Below are 19,726 nucleotides of genomic sequence, written 5' to 3' on the forward strand. Positions count from 1 at the left end.
TTAAAAGCACATTCATGTCTTGTGTCTTGTTTCCATCGAGCAGATTCCACTACAAATATCAGGTATATAGATTTATTGAAACCATCAAAAACAGTAACTGTTAGGTCTTAAACTAAATAAATATCATAAAGCAGTATATATATACACATACACACAGTACAGTATTTTTATTACCGAACAGTGCAAAAAGTGTTCACTGCAGTGACGAACAAAATGACTTCCTGTTTATATAAAGTTGAGTTGTTGGTCACGGTGGGACTTCTGTACCCTACTGCTAACCACATACAGACTTCTTCTGCGCTGTGAATGTTCAGAAACCTGCATTAGAGGCGACCGTAGTCTGCCGCAAAGAACATTAAGATCTGCCACTTGGTCAAACACTTCCAAGATCCTTAGTGGATGTTCACTGTCTTAAAGAAACAGTCCACGCAAAATAATCCTTGTGCTTCGGTCCCGTGATGTCATTTATAATATGCTGAAAAAATCATTCACCTGGATCGGGAAATATGCACTCAATATGTTGTTTATGCGGTGTCAACATACATATACGTGGCTTTTTGGTATTGAGCAAAGACCTTTTATGCAACGCGGCTTATGAGGAATTCAAACATGCAAAAAAAACTGCTAAAAGTTCTGAGGAAGGCGTACCTTTGTTAAGAGATGGTTTTGAACCTTAGTGTCCTTCTCAAACTCGACTTCAGCATCCAGAACCAACACCGGCACCGTTGCCAGGTGCTCAAAATGAACCCTATGATGGAGAAGAGAAGAGCATAAATCAAGTACACGCTACTGTCATCATCACCGGCTTATAGGAAACATACAGCGGTGGCCAAAATATTACAACACTAGTATTTTCACCATCCAAAAAAATTAAGTCCGTTATTAAGTCATATCTTTAACTTTATTAGTTTTGGACACAAAATCAGACAACAGTCAACGATGTATGGATCGACACCAAGAAACTATTGGTCTGTCAGATCCACTGGTTGCATCTATTGGATTCATTGGTTTCCACTGCATCTATTAGTTGCCAATATTGAAGTTAGAATAAAAATATCTGAATGGCCGTTGAGATCAGTGATGTGTTCGTAGGTCTGGGCTGTGGAGCAGAGGAGCCAGGAATTGATACAGACACAGTGGTTCAGTAGACGGAAGTGCAAGATTTCAAAATATGACTCAAGTGATTATTGAGTAACGTCCGTAACCCAAAGACTGCAGACTTAGCAAAATGATCTAGCGCAAAGGGCGCAGAAGGCTGAAGTAAGAGCGCTCACTTTGTACTCTTGTTGATGAGCCAGTCTTCGTGTTTTTCGTGGAGTTTCTCGAGGTAGTCGAGCTGAATTCCCTGTTCCTCCATTCGGCCTCGTCTGCCTAACCTCTGCATGCAGGTCTGGAGAACATAACGTTAAAATGCGTCAACTCGTATTTAATCGTTCGAGGTGATTAATGAAAGCCACGCACACCTGCGGAGACGCTCGGAGATATATGATGCCCTCCAGTTGAATTCGATGAGCGAACTGCTCAACCAGAAAGGAGTGCCAGTCCTGATACACGGCCCACTCTGTCCAGTTTATACAGCCAAGCTCAAACATATTCAAAGCAAAGATGTACCTGAGAGAGGAGGACAGGATGGAAATAGAAGCATGAAAATAAACGTGCTGTGATACCCTTGTCAAGTGTGCTTAATTGTTTTGCATTAGCAGCCTACTTCAAATCTTAAAACTATATTTAAAACACTGTACTTGCAGATAGTATAATATTACTGAATGATTCTTCATTTTAAGCGCATTTTTAAGCTTTCGAATACTTTTAATAATATTATATAACATTATTATAATTTAATGTTTTACATAAACTTATTTGGATATATTTCCTAACATAATAAGACAGATGTAAAGGACTTGATTACAATTATAAACTGTAGTGAGTTGTTTAATATTAAATTTAAAGGGGTAGTCCACTCAAAAATAAAACAATGTATGCCATCACGTAATACTAAGTCGACGGGTTTGTTGCCAACTTTCTTTTTTTTTGGATGATCTATCTCTTTAAATGTTAATACATTTTGTATGTTCTATTTTGTAATTCAATCATTGCAAATGTGTAATTACAAAAACGTCATTTTTCAATAGAAATTAATTAGATTTTATATCTATATAAATATATTTTACTTTACAACTGCTTTCAGTACATTAGTACACACTACTTTCAAGTACATTCAGAAATACTTACATTTTAACTGTATTCTAAAGTCAACTGAAGTACGGAGTTACATATAAAAATATGCCCATACATTAAAAAAAACTAATTGCATTAAAAGTATGCTAAAGTGTACTACTTTTAGCATGTAAAAACTGAAACAATATTTTATCTGATTTAAAGAGAGGTCATTTTTTAACATTACCAATAAAAAGGTTACTGATCAGTATGGCCCATCACCTGTCGCTGTAGACAGAGCGCTCATACACCTGCACAGGTGAGCCCGAGGCCTGCAGCTGTGTGCGCATGCGACTCATGCAGGAGAACGTCTGGAAGGTGTAGGACCAGCGCTTCGGATCGTCATACATCATCTCCAGCAGGTTACTGGCCGACTGCTGAGCTCCACCTGTCTGCTGCACAGAAAGAACTAGTGCGCGTAACATGCTGATATAACACGAAGCTATCTGGACAGACTTCACCGCAAAGACAACATCGAAGCGCTTCAAGATAGCGCGCTTGAATCAAAATATTTCAGAGTGCTTGGTTTAACACGAACGCTTCAGTACGTAGCTAAATCTGAGACACACTCCCACGTGATAGCTGAAGAACAAACCGGTTACAATTAATTAAAAATATGCATTTTTGTATATCTAAATAAGCATATTGTGACTCAGGCTCTATTTTGTTCTTTCTGGAGTTTGACGTACACGTCCGCTATTTCGTTCGCGAGGGTTAAATATCCCTCCGCCGCGCCCGTCCGTGTGTTTATCGTCTGCCGCTGGTTTAGTGAGACTGACCTGAATCGTTTGGTCCACTTTTTGCCATTTGCTGACGGGCTCTGCTATCACTTCCCAGTCCTGTCCTGCGGTCTGCAGCAACTTGGCAAACGTTGACTTCCCGACCGCTTGGGAAGTTCAGAAGACACACACATGACATCTAAACTTTAAAGCAGCACTGCTACGCGGAAGAACCGTGAAATAAGACATTACTGTTTTTTAAATTAGCTTTGTGTGAAAATGCATCACGTGTAAAAAGAAAATAACCTATAATAGGCTAAACGTACCGATGTTTCCTTCAATCGAGACTCTTCTTATTTCATTGCTTCTAACGTTACTCGTGTGGCGGCTCGCAAAACGGCAAGCAGAGCTCGAGAAAAGGCGTTTTATCGCCGTGAGACCCATTCCTGACATCACGCAAAAATTAAATATTTACAACATTCACACGTGTAAGACCTTTTTGACCATTTTATTTGCACCAAGCATCTTAGCAGAAACGTGCTTCCGGCTGAGGAAAGTTTTAGTTTCAAAATAAAAGTTTAGCTTTTTCCATTAAAAAAAAGAAAATTAAATCTCATTAAACATCATTAAAGAAATAACAAATAATAAAAACATCTTTTACTACAATAATTCTTATAGTGCATCTTTTATAAGATGTCTAATACAAATAATTCAAACAGTGTAATTCGTGAAAACAAGACAACAGTTTGAAAAAGTATAAAAAAACTTTTAAAATGACATATGGGGATTTTTACTAACATTCATTTTCTATAACCTAAACATTACCAAGCCGAAATGCTTTCGAAAATCTGATTATGTACATGGTAGAAGGTCATTATTGTGAGTATAAATAAAATAAAGAAAAAATTAACTCGATGGTTCCATTATGCATGAAATACTGCTCAAGTCTGAATATAAATCTCGAGATTCACCTACGACCAAAAACATCCTGTAATAATCTTCACTGTTGAATATGCAACCACATAGAAGTGAAACATCAAGTATTATTTGTCTTCAAACTTACAAAAGAATAATAATAATAAAAAAAAAGAAAAAGTGTAATATTGATCCCTTCCTCCAATACATCTTTTTTCACGCATTATAAAAAGTACTGACTAAAAATGCTGGTTTTCTTTTTACTTCCATCAAAACTAAACTCTGATATATTTGCTTTATATCCCAGTCCATTACAAATACATAAAAAACAGCTACAGTGTAATACTGACAACAGAACAGACAGAGGAAATCCACACATAAATCGAGAGTTTTTCAGTACGACTACTTCTACGAGCTTCAGGAAGCACAGCTGAGACGCGACGAGGACAATCAGTGTGCACAAAACAAACTCAGACAGGACAAGAGAAAGGCTTTCTGGAAAATGCATTAAGGCTGACCAATAGAGTATTCATATCAGTGTCTATCTGTCCTTGCTGCCAAGTTTCTCAATAAGGTCCTGCAGGGGTGCCAGCTCTCTGCGATCAATGAGATTGAACTCCTACAAAAAAGAAGGGAAAATTACACTTGAATTATCAGTTCAAGAAGAGTATCGACCAAACAATCTAGACATTGTGACCTACGAGTGTGTGTGTGTGTGTGTGTGCGTGCTAATGCACTGACCTGTACAAAGAAGATAAAATGCTTGAAGGAGGTGTTAAGATGAGCTTCCTCCTGAAGCTGCATGACCGAGTCAAAATGCTGGTGGTAAATATGAGCATAAACCCTGAACAGGCGCTTCAGTATGGTTTTTGCCACCGACATGAAGTTCTTAGGGAAAGGAACACCTGGAGGGAGTAAAAAATCCAATGAATAAGAGAGCCTGGATGATACTTGCATAACGAATGGAATCAAACAAACCGATCTTAGACGGGAAGAGAGTTTCGTCGTCCAGCTGATCCTGAACCCAGGTCATCAAGTAGTCAATGTACTTGGGAGCAGAACATTTGATGGGTTTTTTGATGTTGGTGCCGTCTGCCCAATGATATTCATACCTTCATGGAAAAAGCAATTAAGTTTTAGACTAAATATCCACAATTTTAACAGTATATAAAAATGCTACTGTATATTGTGACTTTTTAATCTTTCGGCCTTGTGACAATTTTGGTGTCCCTGGACAAAAGACTTCTTGTCATACACTTGTTTTTTTCCAATTAGCACAAGTTTTGCATTTCTTTTTGGAACCGATTGATTGGCTGCCTCATTGATCCGAGTTTATGCACCTCACTTTTTGAATGATAAAGCATTATCTGCGGATTATTTTGGCAATGTTCACTCAACTCGCATGAGCTCGTATCAACAAGGCAGACGGATCAATCGGTTCCAAAAAGGGATACAAAAGCCTGTGCTATTTGAAAGAAAAACAAGTCAAGATTAAATACGATATTCAGTGATGATACAGCATAATGAGACATTTACATGTTTTAAAAGCCGGCCATCTTTAACTGGAGTCACAGTTAAGTGACGATTCTAAAGCACTGAAGAGAAGCTTTATTATTTTACCTTGGCCCCGCAGACATAACAGAGCAGCTGGTTTCTGTGCAAAATTCAGTGATTGTGCCATAGAGCATGTTGATCTGGTTGAAAAAGTCCACAGCTGGAATAAACGCATATGAATGAATTCACACAGTCATTTGTTTTCTCAAAAATAGTTGAGATTGACGCAATGGAAAGGTATCCGAGTTGAAGACTGGCAGTGTGTTATTGGGCGATCAAAAGTACAATAATGTAATTGGTATGGTTATTTTCGGATTTAAATGTACCATAAAAAGTGTTTAATGCATATACACTGTTATCATTGATCCAGTTTTGCTCTATGCTAACGTCTCAAGAATGTCAAAGATGGTAAACACATAAATTCACCTTAACGTGTTTACAGAATCAATGCGGTTTTTTACAAATGTATTATATGCTTATTTTGTCATTGCCCTTTATAATGTGTATTACCTGAAGCACACGAGTAAAAAATGCTTACACTTTACTGGAGATTATGTAATTATGTGTATATCACGATGCACACGTCTGTATGCATTTTAGGCTTCCGTGGGCAAATTAATGCAAATTTTAATTTCTCAATAAAAAAAACAACAACAACAACAACTCACTATTGACAGCAATCCATTCATTAAGGTCCTCTCCCTCGGGTAACATCACAGCAGCCCGGAGGTTTCCGCTTCCTAGTGTGGCCTCTGCGTGCTTCAGCAGTTCATACTGATGAGAGCCTTCTGGGATGTTCTTCTTGGGCTTGAAAGTCTTTGATGAACGGCTTCCACTACAACACAAAGTCACACGCCGTGTCACAACGACCAAGCCTACTAGAAAAACGCGTCGATTAAACCGACTGCGAACTGTGTAACAAAATAGCGCGAGTGTAAGGATTTAAAAGAGACACGTAATGTACAATTCAAAACAAGCTAAGTCGAAGTTTTCATGCTAAACACAGGAACAGTCATGTCAACCGGAAATGTTGAAAGTTCAGCGCTATGACCGCGAGCAGACGTTACTCGCTTTATTTGTTGATATATGTGCTTCCATATTACTAATTCTCCTGAGAATAAAAAAAAAACTACTTGGTAATATATGAGTAATACGCGATTATGGCGAGAAAGAGAAGGTTAACATACGGTTGAAGCGGCCGAAGTACTTACAATAAGAAACTCATCTCCGGCTCTTTTCCTCTTCAAAACAACTTTTAAAAGGCAATGCGAACTGCTTGGACCGTACCGCTGATTCTCAAAGGCCGATAAACACCATTTATAAGTGCTCTTCGAAGTTCGGTGTTTCACAGGCGAAAATACAAGTAGGCGTAGAAAGTGGAGACTCAGGAAATGCCTCCGATTGGTTCCCTGCGCATGCCGTGTAACCACAGAAACAGAGCGCGTGAGAACGCGCGAACTTCCTCGTTTATACGGATCGGATATGGTTGCAGTTATTCGGCACTCGTGACCACGCTTTTTAAAGAATTATTAGCGAAACCGTGCATTTAAAAACCCCCTGGCAAGCTAAAGCCTTGTAGTTTTACCGAGCATGCGCACTTTGCTCAAGGGGCGGTAACGTTAGTTAGTCCTCACGGAGAGTATAGTGACGCTACGGCCACGCACGGGGCAGCGGGGTTATAAAGAATTGTAGTCTGCACACCTTTCTGCCTTATTCCCACCCGGACTGTTTTGGGCCGCATAGGTGCGATTTAGCGGTGTTCAATCTTTTTTTTTTATATTTTATTCTTATTTATATCACCCACTAATGGCTACACTCCGGGCACTGCGGAAACTATGCCGGCATTCTCACCATCAGGCATGTAGTTTTCATTTGTCATCTTCACGGTAAGTGTCCTACAGTGTCCTTACGCCACGTTACTGTCATTTGTGAAAGAATAAGCGCGGGCTGCGGATGACACCGCGCTCTGATCCGGTCTCGTTAAACCGGTTGTCGCGTACAGAATTGTAACTCGTTATCGGTCACACATCTGTTGTGATCATCTCACTGTATTACACTTAGTTTCTTTATATAAAAAACGTGTCATCTGCGACTTCTCTCTCGATGTTTTAGTTATGTAACAAACGCCGGTTTGATGGCTCGGTTCGGCGCGCGCCCCCGAGCGGCTCGCGGCTCGCGGCTCCCGGAGCTCCCGGCTGATGTAATGTCATAAAGCGCTTGCACGCAGCCGGCGTCAAGTTTCGACAGAGGAACCCCTCTCTAATTATAGTGCTCATGTGTTGAGTTTTCTCTCAGGCTTGGGTCGTTGCGCGTGACTGCGCAAATTCAGCACGTACCCGTTTTCATTTACGCTCCGCGTGGTCACTTATTTATTTATTTTTTATCGGATTTTAACCGTGATAAATTTTCTACGCATGACTTGACTGAGACGCCTTCAGTTAAGCCGGGAAGAAGCAGTCGTGCATTTAAGGTTAAAAAAAAGTTGTATCTTTCAAATCTTCCATAGTTGACAGTTGTTAGGACTAAAGATCAGTCATTTATTGTTTGCATTTACGCAAAATCGACATGCATTCAAAGCACACGTTTTATCAGTTCACGCGCTCTGCGCGATTCGAACCCACAACCTTCGCGCGACGGTGCTCTTTCAGGCGCCTTCTGAATTAAAAAAAAGTGCTATGTAGGAGATTCACACAACATGTGTAATGTTTCAAGAATATCCAGAAAAAACAATTCAAGAAACGCATAATCATCATTACTGAAAATGAGCACACTTAGGACACTCAAGACTTTTTGGAATGAATGCTGAGAATATTAATTTGTTTTTGCATGGTTTACCTATTTTAAAAATTCTTTTTTTTTTTGTTGACATACAAACAAGGCTCACGCATTTGTTTAATAATTTAGAAGACACCTTTTTCCAATGCACTTCACAAATTAAATGCTCTGACATTCTTCAAAGTGTCCCTGTTATCTTCAGCTATTATCCATCTGTCTTCGTTTAGACCGTAGTCTGTCACACCGGCACAGCGCTTATCTTCAGACTGCAGCTGTGACACTGCTTGAACGGAGAAAAACTTATTTTTGCAAACTTATTTGAGCCAAAGCTAGCCAGGGCAGAAGCGGGTTTGCAGTTGCTTGCAAGTGAATCCTCAACGTTTCATCTTACAGACAAGAGGCGGTGATCATCTCCGGCAGGAAGCTGGCGCGGCAGATCCGCAGCGAGGCGCGCGGTGACGTGGAGGAGTGGGTCGCTGCTGGAAACCGACGGCCTCACCTCAGTGTAGTGCTAGTGGGTGACAATCCGGCCAGTCACTCGTACGTTCTCAATAAGACCCGAGCTGCAGCAGAAGTGGGTAAGACCTGTTTCGATGCCAGATGGGAGTCGTTTCCTGTTCATTCAAAAGAAGTTGTGAAATAGTGTTTAAAGCCTTTTTTCTTTTCCGCTCACTGACGCGAAGTGAGGTGTGTCTACCAGATACAATTCTGAACATGCTTATTTGATTTTCATAACCTTTTGATATGAAAAATTAAAGGTTTATTCATCCTCGTGTCATTAAAACCCACGCCATGGCCTTTGTTCCAACTTGTTCCTTGCTAATTCAAGACTTATTTTTAGTAATATATTTAATAAAACCTAAAAGATATCCGTCTTTCCTTTTGAAATCCCATTCCACCAATATGATCAACATTTATATTTGAATAAAACTAAATTAAACCTGTTTATCTGTTCAAAGCAATTATCTCTGCTCAGTTAATATGGATTATCTCTTCAATCCCTTTAAGAACTTTCTGACTCAATAAAACCTTGGTTGTGTGGACTTTCAGTGGATGGACTCTCTCGGGTTTTGCCTTCATTTGTATTTTGACAAAAGCCTGGTTCGAAATGACGTGAGAGCGAGCAAATTATGACAGAAAATTCGCTTTTGGGCAAACTATCCCTTTAAGCTTGGACGCTTGAAAGGATTTGTAGATATTATGCCTACATTGAAATTTTAACTACATTTTTAAATTATGAACTGGATGAACTGAAGGGTATTGAAAAGCAGTCGGTGTTTTTGGCTTCAGTATTGCTGTAGTACGTAAGCGATAGGTGTCACTTTTCACTGTTGGCTGTATACAGTATGTGAGTCTATTTCGAGTGTACATGTGACTCCTTACAGGACCTTGGCGCTGCACAACCTCACACAAGCAAATCTGACTAGAGTGGCACTTCGGAGCCCATTGGCATAAATGCATTATATTTATATGTTTATATAGTGCATATATTAGCATGCTGTCTCACTGCTCTTTCTCTTATTCTCTTTAGGCATTAGTAGCGAGACGATCCTGAAACCTTCTAACATCGGTGAAGAGGAGCTACTTGACCTTATTGAGAAACTCAACTCGGACCACAGAGTAGACGGTCTGCTGGTACAGTTACCACTTCCTGGTAGGTTACCAGAAGAGCTATAGCTGTGCTGTGCCTGTTTCTTAGTTTAGTTGACTTCTATTTATTCCAGATAGAGTCTCTAATAAGGACATAAAGGCTTCCTCTGTCTCTTCGAAATATATTACGGGATTGTTTAGTTGTTTTAAATGGTTTCCCGTCGTACACAGATCACATTGATGAGCGGCGTATATGCAACGCCGTGTGTCCTGGGAAAGATGTCGACGGTTTCCATGTGGTCAATGTTGGTCGCATGTGTCTGGATCAGTCAACTATGCTGCCTGCCACTCCTTGGGGGGTCTGGGAGATTATTAAACGCACAGGTGAGAAACCCATCACGTAACCAACGCCATTTGAACCCCAGGAGTTAGTTCTGGAAGCGGTTCGGTTAACAGGCTCTCTCTGCTCTGAGTTTAACATGCATCACAGAAATGCAATGCGCATATGATTTATGTATAAATTTCCGTCATTTCCGACGTTCTCTTTCAGTGTGGCTTTGAATGTTTGTTATGCTGACTGAACCCGTCTTTTGTCACAGGCATACAGACGCTGGGTAAGAATGTGGTAGTTGCCGGTCGCTCCAAAAACGTCGGGATGCCCATTGCAATGCTGCTACACACAGACGGCAGACACGAACGGCCAGGAGGTGAGTCTGTGAGGAGAGATGTAGCAGAGGCGTTTGTGCGCGCTTCTGATGAGCTTCGGCCACACAAGGCAATTCGTGTAAAGCATCCTGCCTTTTTTTTTTTGTTTCAGGCGATGCCACAGTAACCATTTCCCACCGCTACACTCCCAAAGAACAGCTCCGTCAGCACACGCAGATCGCAGACATTATCGTTGCTGCTGCAGGTTCAGATTTCCATTTCATTCATTGACCATTTTAATGCGCGTTTACCGCTACGCACGTCGTTGTGTGGTGCTCACGGGGACCCAGATTCACAAACGCCGTTAACTCCCTTCAGGTATTCCCAACCTCATCACTGCTGATATGATAAAGGAGGGGGCAGCGGTTATAGATGTTGGTATCAACAGAATATTGGACCCCTTGACTGGGAAAAACAGGCTTGTTGGTGACGTGGACTTCGAAGGTGAGGATGAAGCGCAACTAAAAGATCGCCTTTCTAAGATTCTGAGAATAATCGTGCTTGCACTTTATCATATACACTTCAGATGTTCTAGTTTGTAGTTTAGCCCGAACCATATCTTGGGAGCTTGCTCGGGTTTTGAGGAATTTTAAGTCGACTTGCATTCATTAGTGCTATTAAAATGCTAAAACATGTAAACAAAGTATTAGAAACATTAATGACGATAAAAATGTGCTAGTGATGTGTCAGAAACATGCTAGCATTGTGCTAAATCACATGAGCAACGTTTTAAACATGTTAAAAGTTGACATGTTAGTGACGTGCTAAAACAAGGAAGCAACTTTAAAACATTAGAAGCATTTTAGCGGTGTGTTAGAGTAAAACATGCTAGCACTGTGTTGATAGAAAAACGTTAACAGCATGTTAAATCTGGCTAGAAACATTCTTGCAGCTTGCTCAATCATGCAGGCAATGTGTTAAATGATGTCAGCAGCATAAGACATGTTGACAATGTGCTTAATAATCTTGAGGATGTCAGCAATATTCAGTCATGCTAGCAAAAACATAATAGCTTTTGACTTCTCAGAGGAGCTTTCAAACTTTTATTTAAAAGTTGTTTTAGACGAGGTTTTTCAAGCCTTCATCAAAGTTTTTGAATCACTTTTTATGTCTTCACAGGTGTTAAAAAGAAGGCCAGCTACATTACTCCAGTTCCAGGCGGTGTTGGACCCATGACCGTAGCCATGCTAATGAAAAATACAATCAAGGCAGCAAAAAATGTAATTTTAACCCCACCTCAACGTGTTCGAATGGCAGCGACCTCGTAACAACGTCCTTCTCGGCACACTCCACATTCCACGCTGTGCTTCCCTTCATTTGGAGGGTCTGCTAGTGGAAAATCAATATTTTTAATGGCTATTTTTGCTTTCCATAGTCTAGTTAAATAAATAATATTTAAAGGTTTAAGAACGTGAATGTACTTTTTCATTCAGATCTTAAACAAAATATACGTTATTTAGTGTATATTTTTTCAGTTACACGGCCAGGCATTAAACGCAAGTTTAAATTTTTTTTTTCACTTTCACAGCTTTGCTTTTTCAGCTTTGCCTTTTGTATGTTTAGGTATAATAATAGGACACTGCCAGACGTTTGCCAGCATATTTATTCATAAAGAAACGCATAAGAAATGCGAACCGATCTCAAACAAGTCAGTGTTTATACAGGTTCCTGCAGAACTGACGTGGATCTGTGGAATGAGTCACATGTCCAATACTGGTCAATACTTGTGAAACAGCATGCAAGATAACTGGCCAAATAACCTTTGCAACAACATTTATTTACAACAATTTATTCATCCGAGGAATATTTTTGACTGAACTGACCAATCACTACTTTTATGTTATTTATTTCCTTTTGTCTGAACATCGAGGGGGCAAAGAGCGATGATAATGGTGCCATAGTTACTGAGATGCAGAACTCTCAAAGAATGAGAGGACATTTGGCTGAGTTTAGAAAGAGGTTGTTTTTTTTTTTTTTGTAGCTATATGAATATTGACATGCAAGTCTCGATTTCGCAATTGAAATCACAATTGTTTTACATATTAACATGTAATGCCTTTTAAAGCACTACAATAAATGTATCATATGTAAACTATTATTTGAATCTTGCAAGCCTGTTTGTATCTGACTTGTTAAATTACGTTTTTGTTCAAATCTAGCAGTTGGTGTGGTTGAATTTTATTTTATGCATATGTACTATATTGGGATTATTCCTGAAAGTAAAAAAAAGTAGAATAGTGCTACGCCAAGGTTATGGATTTAATTACGGTAAAATGCATAGGGTGAAGATTGATTGATTGTTAATCACTCGGGAAAATGTCTCGTGAGCTTAAATGCAGTGTACGTTTCTTTGGATAAATTATACATTTTCAAAGCACATCATTGAATATATAATGCAGTGTACTAAATACACGACACAGTGTTTTACGTTAGTTTTTACAACGAGTCTTTTATTTTGAAAGGCTGACGAAAACGGATTTCCGCCATAGTGTTGTTTCATGTAGCCAAACTGCAGAGTGCACAAGTACAAGCTACCGCTTTAAAGGGCTCGCAAAACAGGAAGAAAACGTTCCGCATTGGCGAACAAGTAAGTTTGAACTGGCTACGTTTGCTGAGTCAGTATAAGAAAGATGAAACGTGCGCTGGCGTCTCGTGATATCAGATAAGTGGAGACCTGGTGGAGATGTAGTTCTCTCAGGGTCTGTGTCAGGACACACACGTGCGCGCGTCTGAAGCTTGCTTTATGCTTTAAATGGTCTTCGTAAACACTAGCCCGGTTTTAAACGAGGTTTTCGACGTTGCGTTTTTTCTCTGAAACGATAGGTGGCGGTGGAGAACAGGCATACTGAGCTATACTTATACAGGTGTATCAATCACGAGCGTCTTAATTAAGGTCTTTCATGCGAGGGGCCTTTTTGATTTTTATTGATAGACATAAGATAAAAATTCGCACTTATGAACTAATGTTATTTTTAACGTTTGTGGTGTGACACAAATGTACTGGTTCATTAATGGAAAAATAAAATGGCAGTTATCTTTTTTTATGGTGGAAAAAGGATTGTTACCAGTATGCTATATGTTGCATTATTATGTTGTTTTTAATCTGCACAGATGGTGGTTGCATTTGACTTTTTAAGATCATTCCTTTAAAACGGTAACAAAACCAGACTGCTTTCCTGACAGGAAGTAGATTTTTTACTCATGGGAGGGAGTGACTCCGATAGCAGATCTAAGAGCAGACACCGAGATGAGAGCAAATCCAGAAGCTTGTCTTCATCGAGCGCCAGGAGATCCAGTCCAAGCCCTCAGAAGAGACATGAACGTTCCTCTGGTAACTCAAAGTGCTGCTTTCACTAGCAATCAAGTACACCTCAATTGCTTCATTACAATAACTGTCCGTGTTGAAACACTGTTACAGTTGTTTTTTACATTTACTCACAGCAAAGACACAACCTGAAAGTGCACATTTGTACAGTTCCATTAAAAGTGAACTGTCAATCAGACAGAAGATGGTGTATTCGTTATTGCGTGTGGGGACAGTATGCGTAATGGTAACGTCTCCTAATTTCTGATTTGAAATTAGACAGAAAAAAGATGAAAAGGAGAAGTCCCTCCAGCTCTTCGTCGTCTTCTAGCTCCACTTCACCGTCCAGAGAAAAAAAAGCCAAGAAAAAAAAGAAACGACAAGAAGTTAAGAGACTGAAGCGTGAAAAGAAAAAAGAGAAAAAGGAAAAGAAGCGGCAAAAAAAACTAGCATTGAAAGCTGAAAGAGCAGCAGCTTCCGTATCAAACACGGCTTCTGAGGAAACGCCTCAGTCGTTCCTGAAGACCTGGCAGAGTGAAGAAGCTAAAGAACACGGCCCCGGTAATACACAAGTAACATCTAATATTTAGTTTTATGTCTAAAAACTAATTAAAATGTATTTAGCTAAGAATCTGCTGGATTAAAAAAGACTTTTATCTCTCTCTGTAGTCATGACTGATGAACAGAAAGACAGTTTTTGCACCAAGAGACCAATGACGAAGGAAGAATACGAAGCCAGGCAAAGCGTCATCCGTCGGGTCCTGGACCCCGAGACTGGACGAACCAGGTGTGTTAAATCTCTACATAGTCTAAAGCCTTGTTCACACCGTCAGCCCCGAATCTCATTTTTGTGCACATCGGATTGGAACCTGATAATATTTAGCATCTGCAAACGGCAAAGAAAATCTCTCAGAATCCAGTTTTTACAAATCTTTGTCAAGCTACATTTGTATCAAAAGTCGATAAGAGCTTTTTTTTCCCCCACGTACACATACAGAATTTGAGCTTCCAGTAAAAAAGAGAGTGCAGACACGCATAGGAAAGACACAGTAGAGATTTAGATCAGATACGCACAAAAAGCAGATTTTGACTGACATCTCTATTAGCCTAAGACGGGTGTCCCGTGTTCGGATCCCGACTCGGGGACCTCTCCCAATCCAGTAAAGGCAAAACATTCCTAAAGTAATTCACATGATAATTAATAAAATGATAAAAACTAATTAACTTGATACGCTTTCATACAGGCTTGTAAGAGGTGATGGAGAAATTTTAGAAGAAATTGTCAGCAAGGAGCGGCACAAGGAAATCAACAAGGTGCGTCTTTCTGAAAACGTTCTGTTCGTGTCGTCTCAATAGGAAAAATATCGTCATTTTTTTTTTTTCTTGTTTTTCACACAGAAAGCCACCAAGGGAGACGGTGATGCCTTCCAGAAGAGATTGGGTGTCAATAGGTAGCGAGGTGTCCACCCCAATCCAAAGCCTTCTCCTGCATTTCTGCAAGAATCCAACCATTTTCTTATTTTTTTTTTTAGTTCTTTTATATTCCTCCCCTTTAAATGAATGCCACGGGAATGTGATTCCCTCAGATGTTATACAGGAACGAGTACGTTCAATGCATAATCGTTGTCTTGGTCACAGAGCTGAACGATATTTGGTTTTGGCAGAGCATTCATTGTAACAGTTCTGCCAGATGAGGCTAATTAATTCGCTTCAACACCGTTTTTCAGTTTGACTAGTATCTCGTTTATCTGTTGATGTAGAAAGACTTTCTTAATGGCTAATTTATTTGTAGATAAGGTCATTTGCGGTCTGATAGTATTCATCACCACTAAAGCTCAGCGCGTCTTAAATATCAACCGATGGCGTGAAGGAGGACTGCTGCAACATAAATAAAATATCTTTCTTAAACATTTAGTTGGTTTCTTTCTCAAAAGTAAGATTGCTTCAAAACTTAAATCACTACATTTTAAATATGTTTGTAGATGAGTGCATTAAACTGACCTACTGACCCAATGCAAAGTATCGGTCAGAACGTGCAAGATTGATTTTTAATGACATCCACCAGGGAATCAAGAGCTATTTTTGTACGTTAAGTAAATGCTGATCAAAGTAACGTTATCTTAATATAACTGATTTCCAGTTTTTTCATTTTTTGAGAAACGGACTGCCTTGTAAATATTTTTTTTTTTTTTTGATTGAATACAAAATGAAAGGCTACAGCTGGACAGTTAAAAGTAAAGTTAAACGTAATAACAAAAAAGACAAGAAAAAAATCCATCTAGGTATCGAAGTTATGTTTAACGAAAACTGAATTCACCCTAATTAGGTATTAACTAATTAAGACTTCACAATGATTGAACAAAAATTGCTTTAGAAAGAAATTATTAGACTAATTTTAGGCCACAAAGATACAAACTATTTTTTTTTTTGCAATTGGCCCTGCAGGTGGCTGGACTTATTCAGTGATATTTTCTCAGCACGTATTGTAGCAATTGCAGGTTTATTAAATTGATATACTACGTATTGTAGATGTATTATTATTTTTGTGATCATTATAATTATTATAGTGAACATTGGCAGCATAATACTGATTACAAGATGACCAGACTATGACTATTTGAATTGTTTAATCAGTCAGATTTTGCCTAGCCATATGTGTTTTATTTTCCTGTTTGTATTTTTTTGTAAAATGTATTAAGCATAACTTAAGTATTATTATTTTTAAGTAGCTATGTCTTCTCTACGTACTTATGCTAGTCTATACTGTTCTGTTAAAATAAAATAAAATAAAACTAAATCTGCTTGCATAGCACGCATCGGCCCGGTAGGTGGCGGTATGAACACACAATGCGAGTCATCTAAAACTAAAAGAAGAAGTTATTCGCGAAGTTCAGCGTCTGTGTGCTGCGTTTCAGTCGGGTTTGGAGTTTCGCGTTAGTTTACCCTCAGTGATGTTGTGTAACCGGTTTATATTTCGACCGGTGTGATCGTTGTCTTCGAGGGGAAGCTCTGAGGAATGTCTTCGCCTCTCTCAGTCCATCAGCGCCTGTTCTCCGCCTGGAAGCAGCGGTGGGGATCCTCAGGGGCGAGCCTCGTCCTTCCTCAGTCCTGGGGGGTCACGGGGTGGCCGTGTGTTTTCGCCGCTGGTAAGAAACACCAAATCGACCTGCCGGTGGTCCACGAGGAAGACCTCGATGAGCAGTTTGTCCGTGGATCCGGTCCCGGAGGACAGGCTACCAACAAAACCAGCAACTGCGTGGTGCTCCGGCATGTTCCCACGGGCATCGTGGTCAAGGTGAGGTCAGAGGTTAATTCGTGCGTGGATGTGATGCTGGTATGCTTTTCGTTAACCCGATGAACTATAGTGTCATTGTGTGTCAGGTTTGGAGCGTAAACGATTGAAATGATCATGTAAAGAGTACAGTTGTCAGAAAAAGTATGCGTACCCTTTGAAATTATGTAGATAAAAGCTTCTGGGAAATGCTTGTTAGTTTTACATGCTATGTATATTTAACTGACAATCACTGGACTGAATAAAATGTGGTCTTGTATTCAAATAACGCAAATAGTATAATTTTCTTGGAGAGATTTCTTGTTAGTTACTTTTTTTTACTACCAGTTATTTTAAATTGGCAAAACATTTCATAACTACTTCTGCTTTTTATCTTTTAATTGCAAAAAAACCTGACATCGCTATCACTCACGTTCACTTTTTCTGAAATGTCACACTAAAAGTTAATTGAATCAGCTGAGGTTGAATCTAAAATTTATAAAGAAAGAAACACTGCCTGTAACCCTAAGGTTGTGGGTTCGAGTCTCAGGTCAAGCCACTTCACTTTGTTCTAGCATTTATATCTCGATTTAATACCTTTTACCATTTATTAATTTCATCAAACTGTATGGTTATATGTCTAGCATGCTTATATCGAACTTAAAAATGTGTAAGAACTTGAAATAATTTTTGAAGAGTGAAAAAAATGTATATGTTAAAAAGGCCAGGTAAGTTGTCTTGTGTGTTGTTGTTTGAATTTGACTCATGCTGATGTTAGGTGAGGATGCATGGTTTTGAATTAGGATTAAAAGCTTTAGCTAATACTGTTGATCTTGACAAGTGGGTCATCAATAAAGAGACGCATTAAAAAAAAAAGTTGAACCCCAACTAATCAAGTTATGAGTAATAAAAGTCTCCAAAACCCTCAGAGAATGGCACCCATGATGCATCGTCGACATGTTGTTATGTGTCCAAACTACTTTAATAAAAGGATGTCATGTTCTCTCGCAGTGTCACCAGACCAGATCAGTGGATCTGAACAGGAAACGAACGCGGGAGATTTTGCGTGAGAAACTGGAAGTTGCATATAAGGGTGAGGAAAGTGAACTGATGAAAATGAAAAAGGAATCCATACAGAGGAAACAGGAAAAACGGAAAAAAGTCAATGAAAACATGGAAAAAAAGAGACGATTCAAGGAGATGCTGTACTCGGACCAAGAAGGTGACAAATGCTGAGGCGCACATGACTTCATCCTTTTTTTCCCTTTTAGTTTTAATTATACGCTGTGGATAGGATCACTTTAACAGTGTATTCTGTAAATAAACTTAAGTATGATTTAGAGAACTGGATACATTGCCTGGATCTGTTATTAATTAAACTTAACTCTGTGTTTTAATAAAAACTTTCAAGCTGAAATGAAAACTAAGGGCTCTGTCAAGTGGGAGGCCATAGCTTGTTGAGAACATAACATCTGGTTATAAAAGAAATATGCAAAAAACACAGAAAGGCTGATTGGTGACTGATGCATCTGCAACTTATCTCCACACGGTGCAGCTACAGTGAATAACCAGTGACTTATATCGTGGTGAACACCTAAAGAGCGTATCCGGACAAACACCTCATGCCAAAAGTCACAAGTACTGGTGGATGGCTGATGGTTTTGGGCCGTTTTGTAGCCTCAGGGCCTGGGCACCTGTGAGGGATGTCCAGAGCAATGTGAGGGACTGATAAAGTCATACAAAAAACTATTAAAATTTATTGCAAATTAGATCTATGGGCAGTTGAATCAGTGTCCTAACTTTGTCATATATAGCTTTTCCATCTTTACTTTATCTTGTTAAATAAACAATGACACTGTGAAAAAATAAAAAAATAAAATTATATATATATATATATATATATATATATATATATATATATATATATATATATATATAATCATGTTATTTGCATTTAAAATAAACATTTTTCCTTCCATAATGTGTTTGTGTTTATATGTATATATGAATATAATTAAAAAATATTTACATGTAAATGCATTTATATATTTTCTTATATTTTATATTAGATAAGATATTAGTTGTTTTAAAAATGGCATTTTGTTAGTAGCAATTACAATTATTAATTGCATTTAGTGGCAAAAGCACTGTAGTTGATAATTAAATATGTAACGAATATCAAATATAGCCTACTCTTAATGGTAAAAAGTACAATGTACTTTTTTAATTTTGATTTCGATAAAATGATAAAAGAATCTGCCAAATAACTACATTTAAATGGTATTACATTTGAAATCTTAAGAGTTATAGATAAGAGAAACAGCAAAACGGAATTCACCCTGTGAGCAGATGTTTCAAGATTTAGGTACATTAATAACTTTTAAATTAAGAGCATTGTGCTTATTTATTATTGTATCTGTACAAGACTGGTGGTTGTTTTGGATTATTAAAAGATGATAGTAATACTGTTGCGATATCTTTTGTAATACAAAAATATATTTATTTTTTTAATACTTAAAAAAATAAATATTAAAAAAAAGCAGTCTCTCTTTAGTACTCTTTGTACAAATACGCTTTTTAAAAATATTATTTTACTTCAAAATTTTAGCGAATAATTACTGTCGGAAGTACGTCACGCAGCACGACCCAAGTACGGTAGTTTACTACTTCCGAGTT

At 38.6% G+C, this 19,726-nt stretch overlaps 5 protein-coding genes across 7 annotated transcripts; 3 read left to right on the forward strand and 2 right to left on the reverse strand.

The window, feature by feature from the left end:
• Positions 1-128: 128 nt before the first annotated feature.
• dguok (deoxyguanosine kinase) lies at positions 129-3,403 on the reverse strand. 3 transcript variants are annotated; one of them, XM_043240896.1, is made up of 7 exons: positions 3,263-3,403; positions 2,997-3,103; positions 2,440-2,609; positions 1,464-1,611; positions 1,275-1,390; positions 649-748; positions 129-492 (listed from the first exon to the last, which is right to left on the reverse strand). In XM_043240896.1, exons 1-7 carry the CDS (start codon positions 3,387-3,389, stop codon positions 466-468), a joined length of 795 nt encoding a protein of 264 aa, XP_043096831.1. In that variant the 5' UTR covers positions 3,390-3,403; the 3' UTR covers positions 129-465. The 3 variants fall into 3 exon arrangements, with proteins under 3 accessions (XP_043096831.1, XP_043096830.1, XP_043096832.1); XM_043240895.1 differs by having other exon boundaries at positions 2,440-2,612; XM_043240897.1 differs by having other exon boundaries at positions 2,440-3,156; positions 3,263-3,400.
• Positions 3,404-3,428: 25 nt separating this feature from the next.
• Positions 3,429-6,778, reverse strand: mob1a (MOB kinase activator 1A). The gene is made up of 6 exons (XM_043240899.1): positions 6,617-6,778; positions 6,074-6,240; positions 5,472-5,565; positions 4,830-4,963; positions 4,593-4,756; positions 3,429-4,470 (listed from the first exon to the last, which is right to left on the reverse strand). The coding sequence occupies exons 1-6, from the start codon at positions 6,628-6,630 to the stop codon at positions 4,393-4,395; spliced, it is 651 nt and encodes a 216-aa protein (XP_043096834.1). The 5' UTR covers positions 6,631-6,778; the 3' UTR covers positions 3,429-4,392.
• Positions 6,779-7,054: 276 nt separating this feature from the next.
• On the forward strand, positions 7,055-12,573 carry mthfd2 (methylenetetrahydrofolate dehydrogenase (NADP+ dependent) 2, methenyltetrahydrofolate cyclohydrolase). The gene is made up of 8 exons (XM_043240886.1): positions 7,055-7,291; positions 8,574-8,758; positions 9,712-9,834; positions 10,002-10,154; positions 10,370-10,477; positions 10,588-10,680; positions 10,794-10,919; positions 11,595-12,573. Exons 1-8 carry the CDS (start codon positions 7,212-7,214, stop codon positions 11,741-11,743), a joined length of 1,017 nt encoding a protein of 338 aa, XP_043096821.1. The 5' UTR covers positions 7,055-7,211; the 3' UTR covers positions 11,744-12,573.
• A 340-nt stretch (positions 12,574-12,913) lies between these two features.
• Positions 12,914-15,687, forward strand: arl6ip4 (ADP-ribosylation factor-like 6 interacting protein 4). The gene is made up of 6 exons (XM_043240898.1): positions 12,914-13,062; positions 13,659-13,806; positions 14,059-14,340; positions 14,449-14,566; positions 15,024-15,093; positions 15,178-15,687. Exons 2-6 carry the CDS (start codon positions 13,677-13,679, stop codon positions 15,232-15,234), a joined length of 657 nt encoding a protein of 218 aa, XP_043096833.1. The 5' UTR covers positions 12,914-13,062; positions 13,659-13,676; the 3' UTR covers positions 15,235-15,687.
• Positions 15,688-16,640: 953 nt separating this feature from the next.
• mtrfr (mitochondrial translation release factor in rescue) lies at positions 16,641-18,395 on the forward strand. The gene is made up of 2 exons (XM_043240902.1): positions 16,641-17,074; positions 18,062-18,395. The coding sequence occupies exons 1-2, from the start codon at positions 16,796-16,798 to the stop codon at positions 18,284-18,286; spliced, it is 504 nt and encodes a 167-aa protein (XP_043096837.1). The 5' UTR covers positions 16,641-16,795; the 3' UTR covers positions 18,287-18,395.
• The last annotated feature ends 1,331 nt before the right edge of the window (positions 18,396-19,726 follow it).

This window comes from Puntigrus tetrazona, chromosome 5 (genome assembly GCF_018831695.1).
Source record: "Puntigrus tetrazona isolate hp1 chromosome 5, ASM1883169v1, whole genome shotgun sequence".
In the NCBI taxonomy this organism is placed as follows: Eukaryota; Metazoa; Chordata; class Actinopteri; order Cypriniformes; family Cyprinidae; genus Puntigrus; species Puntigrus tetrazona.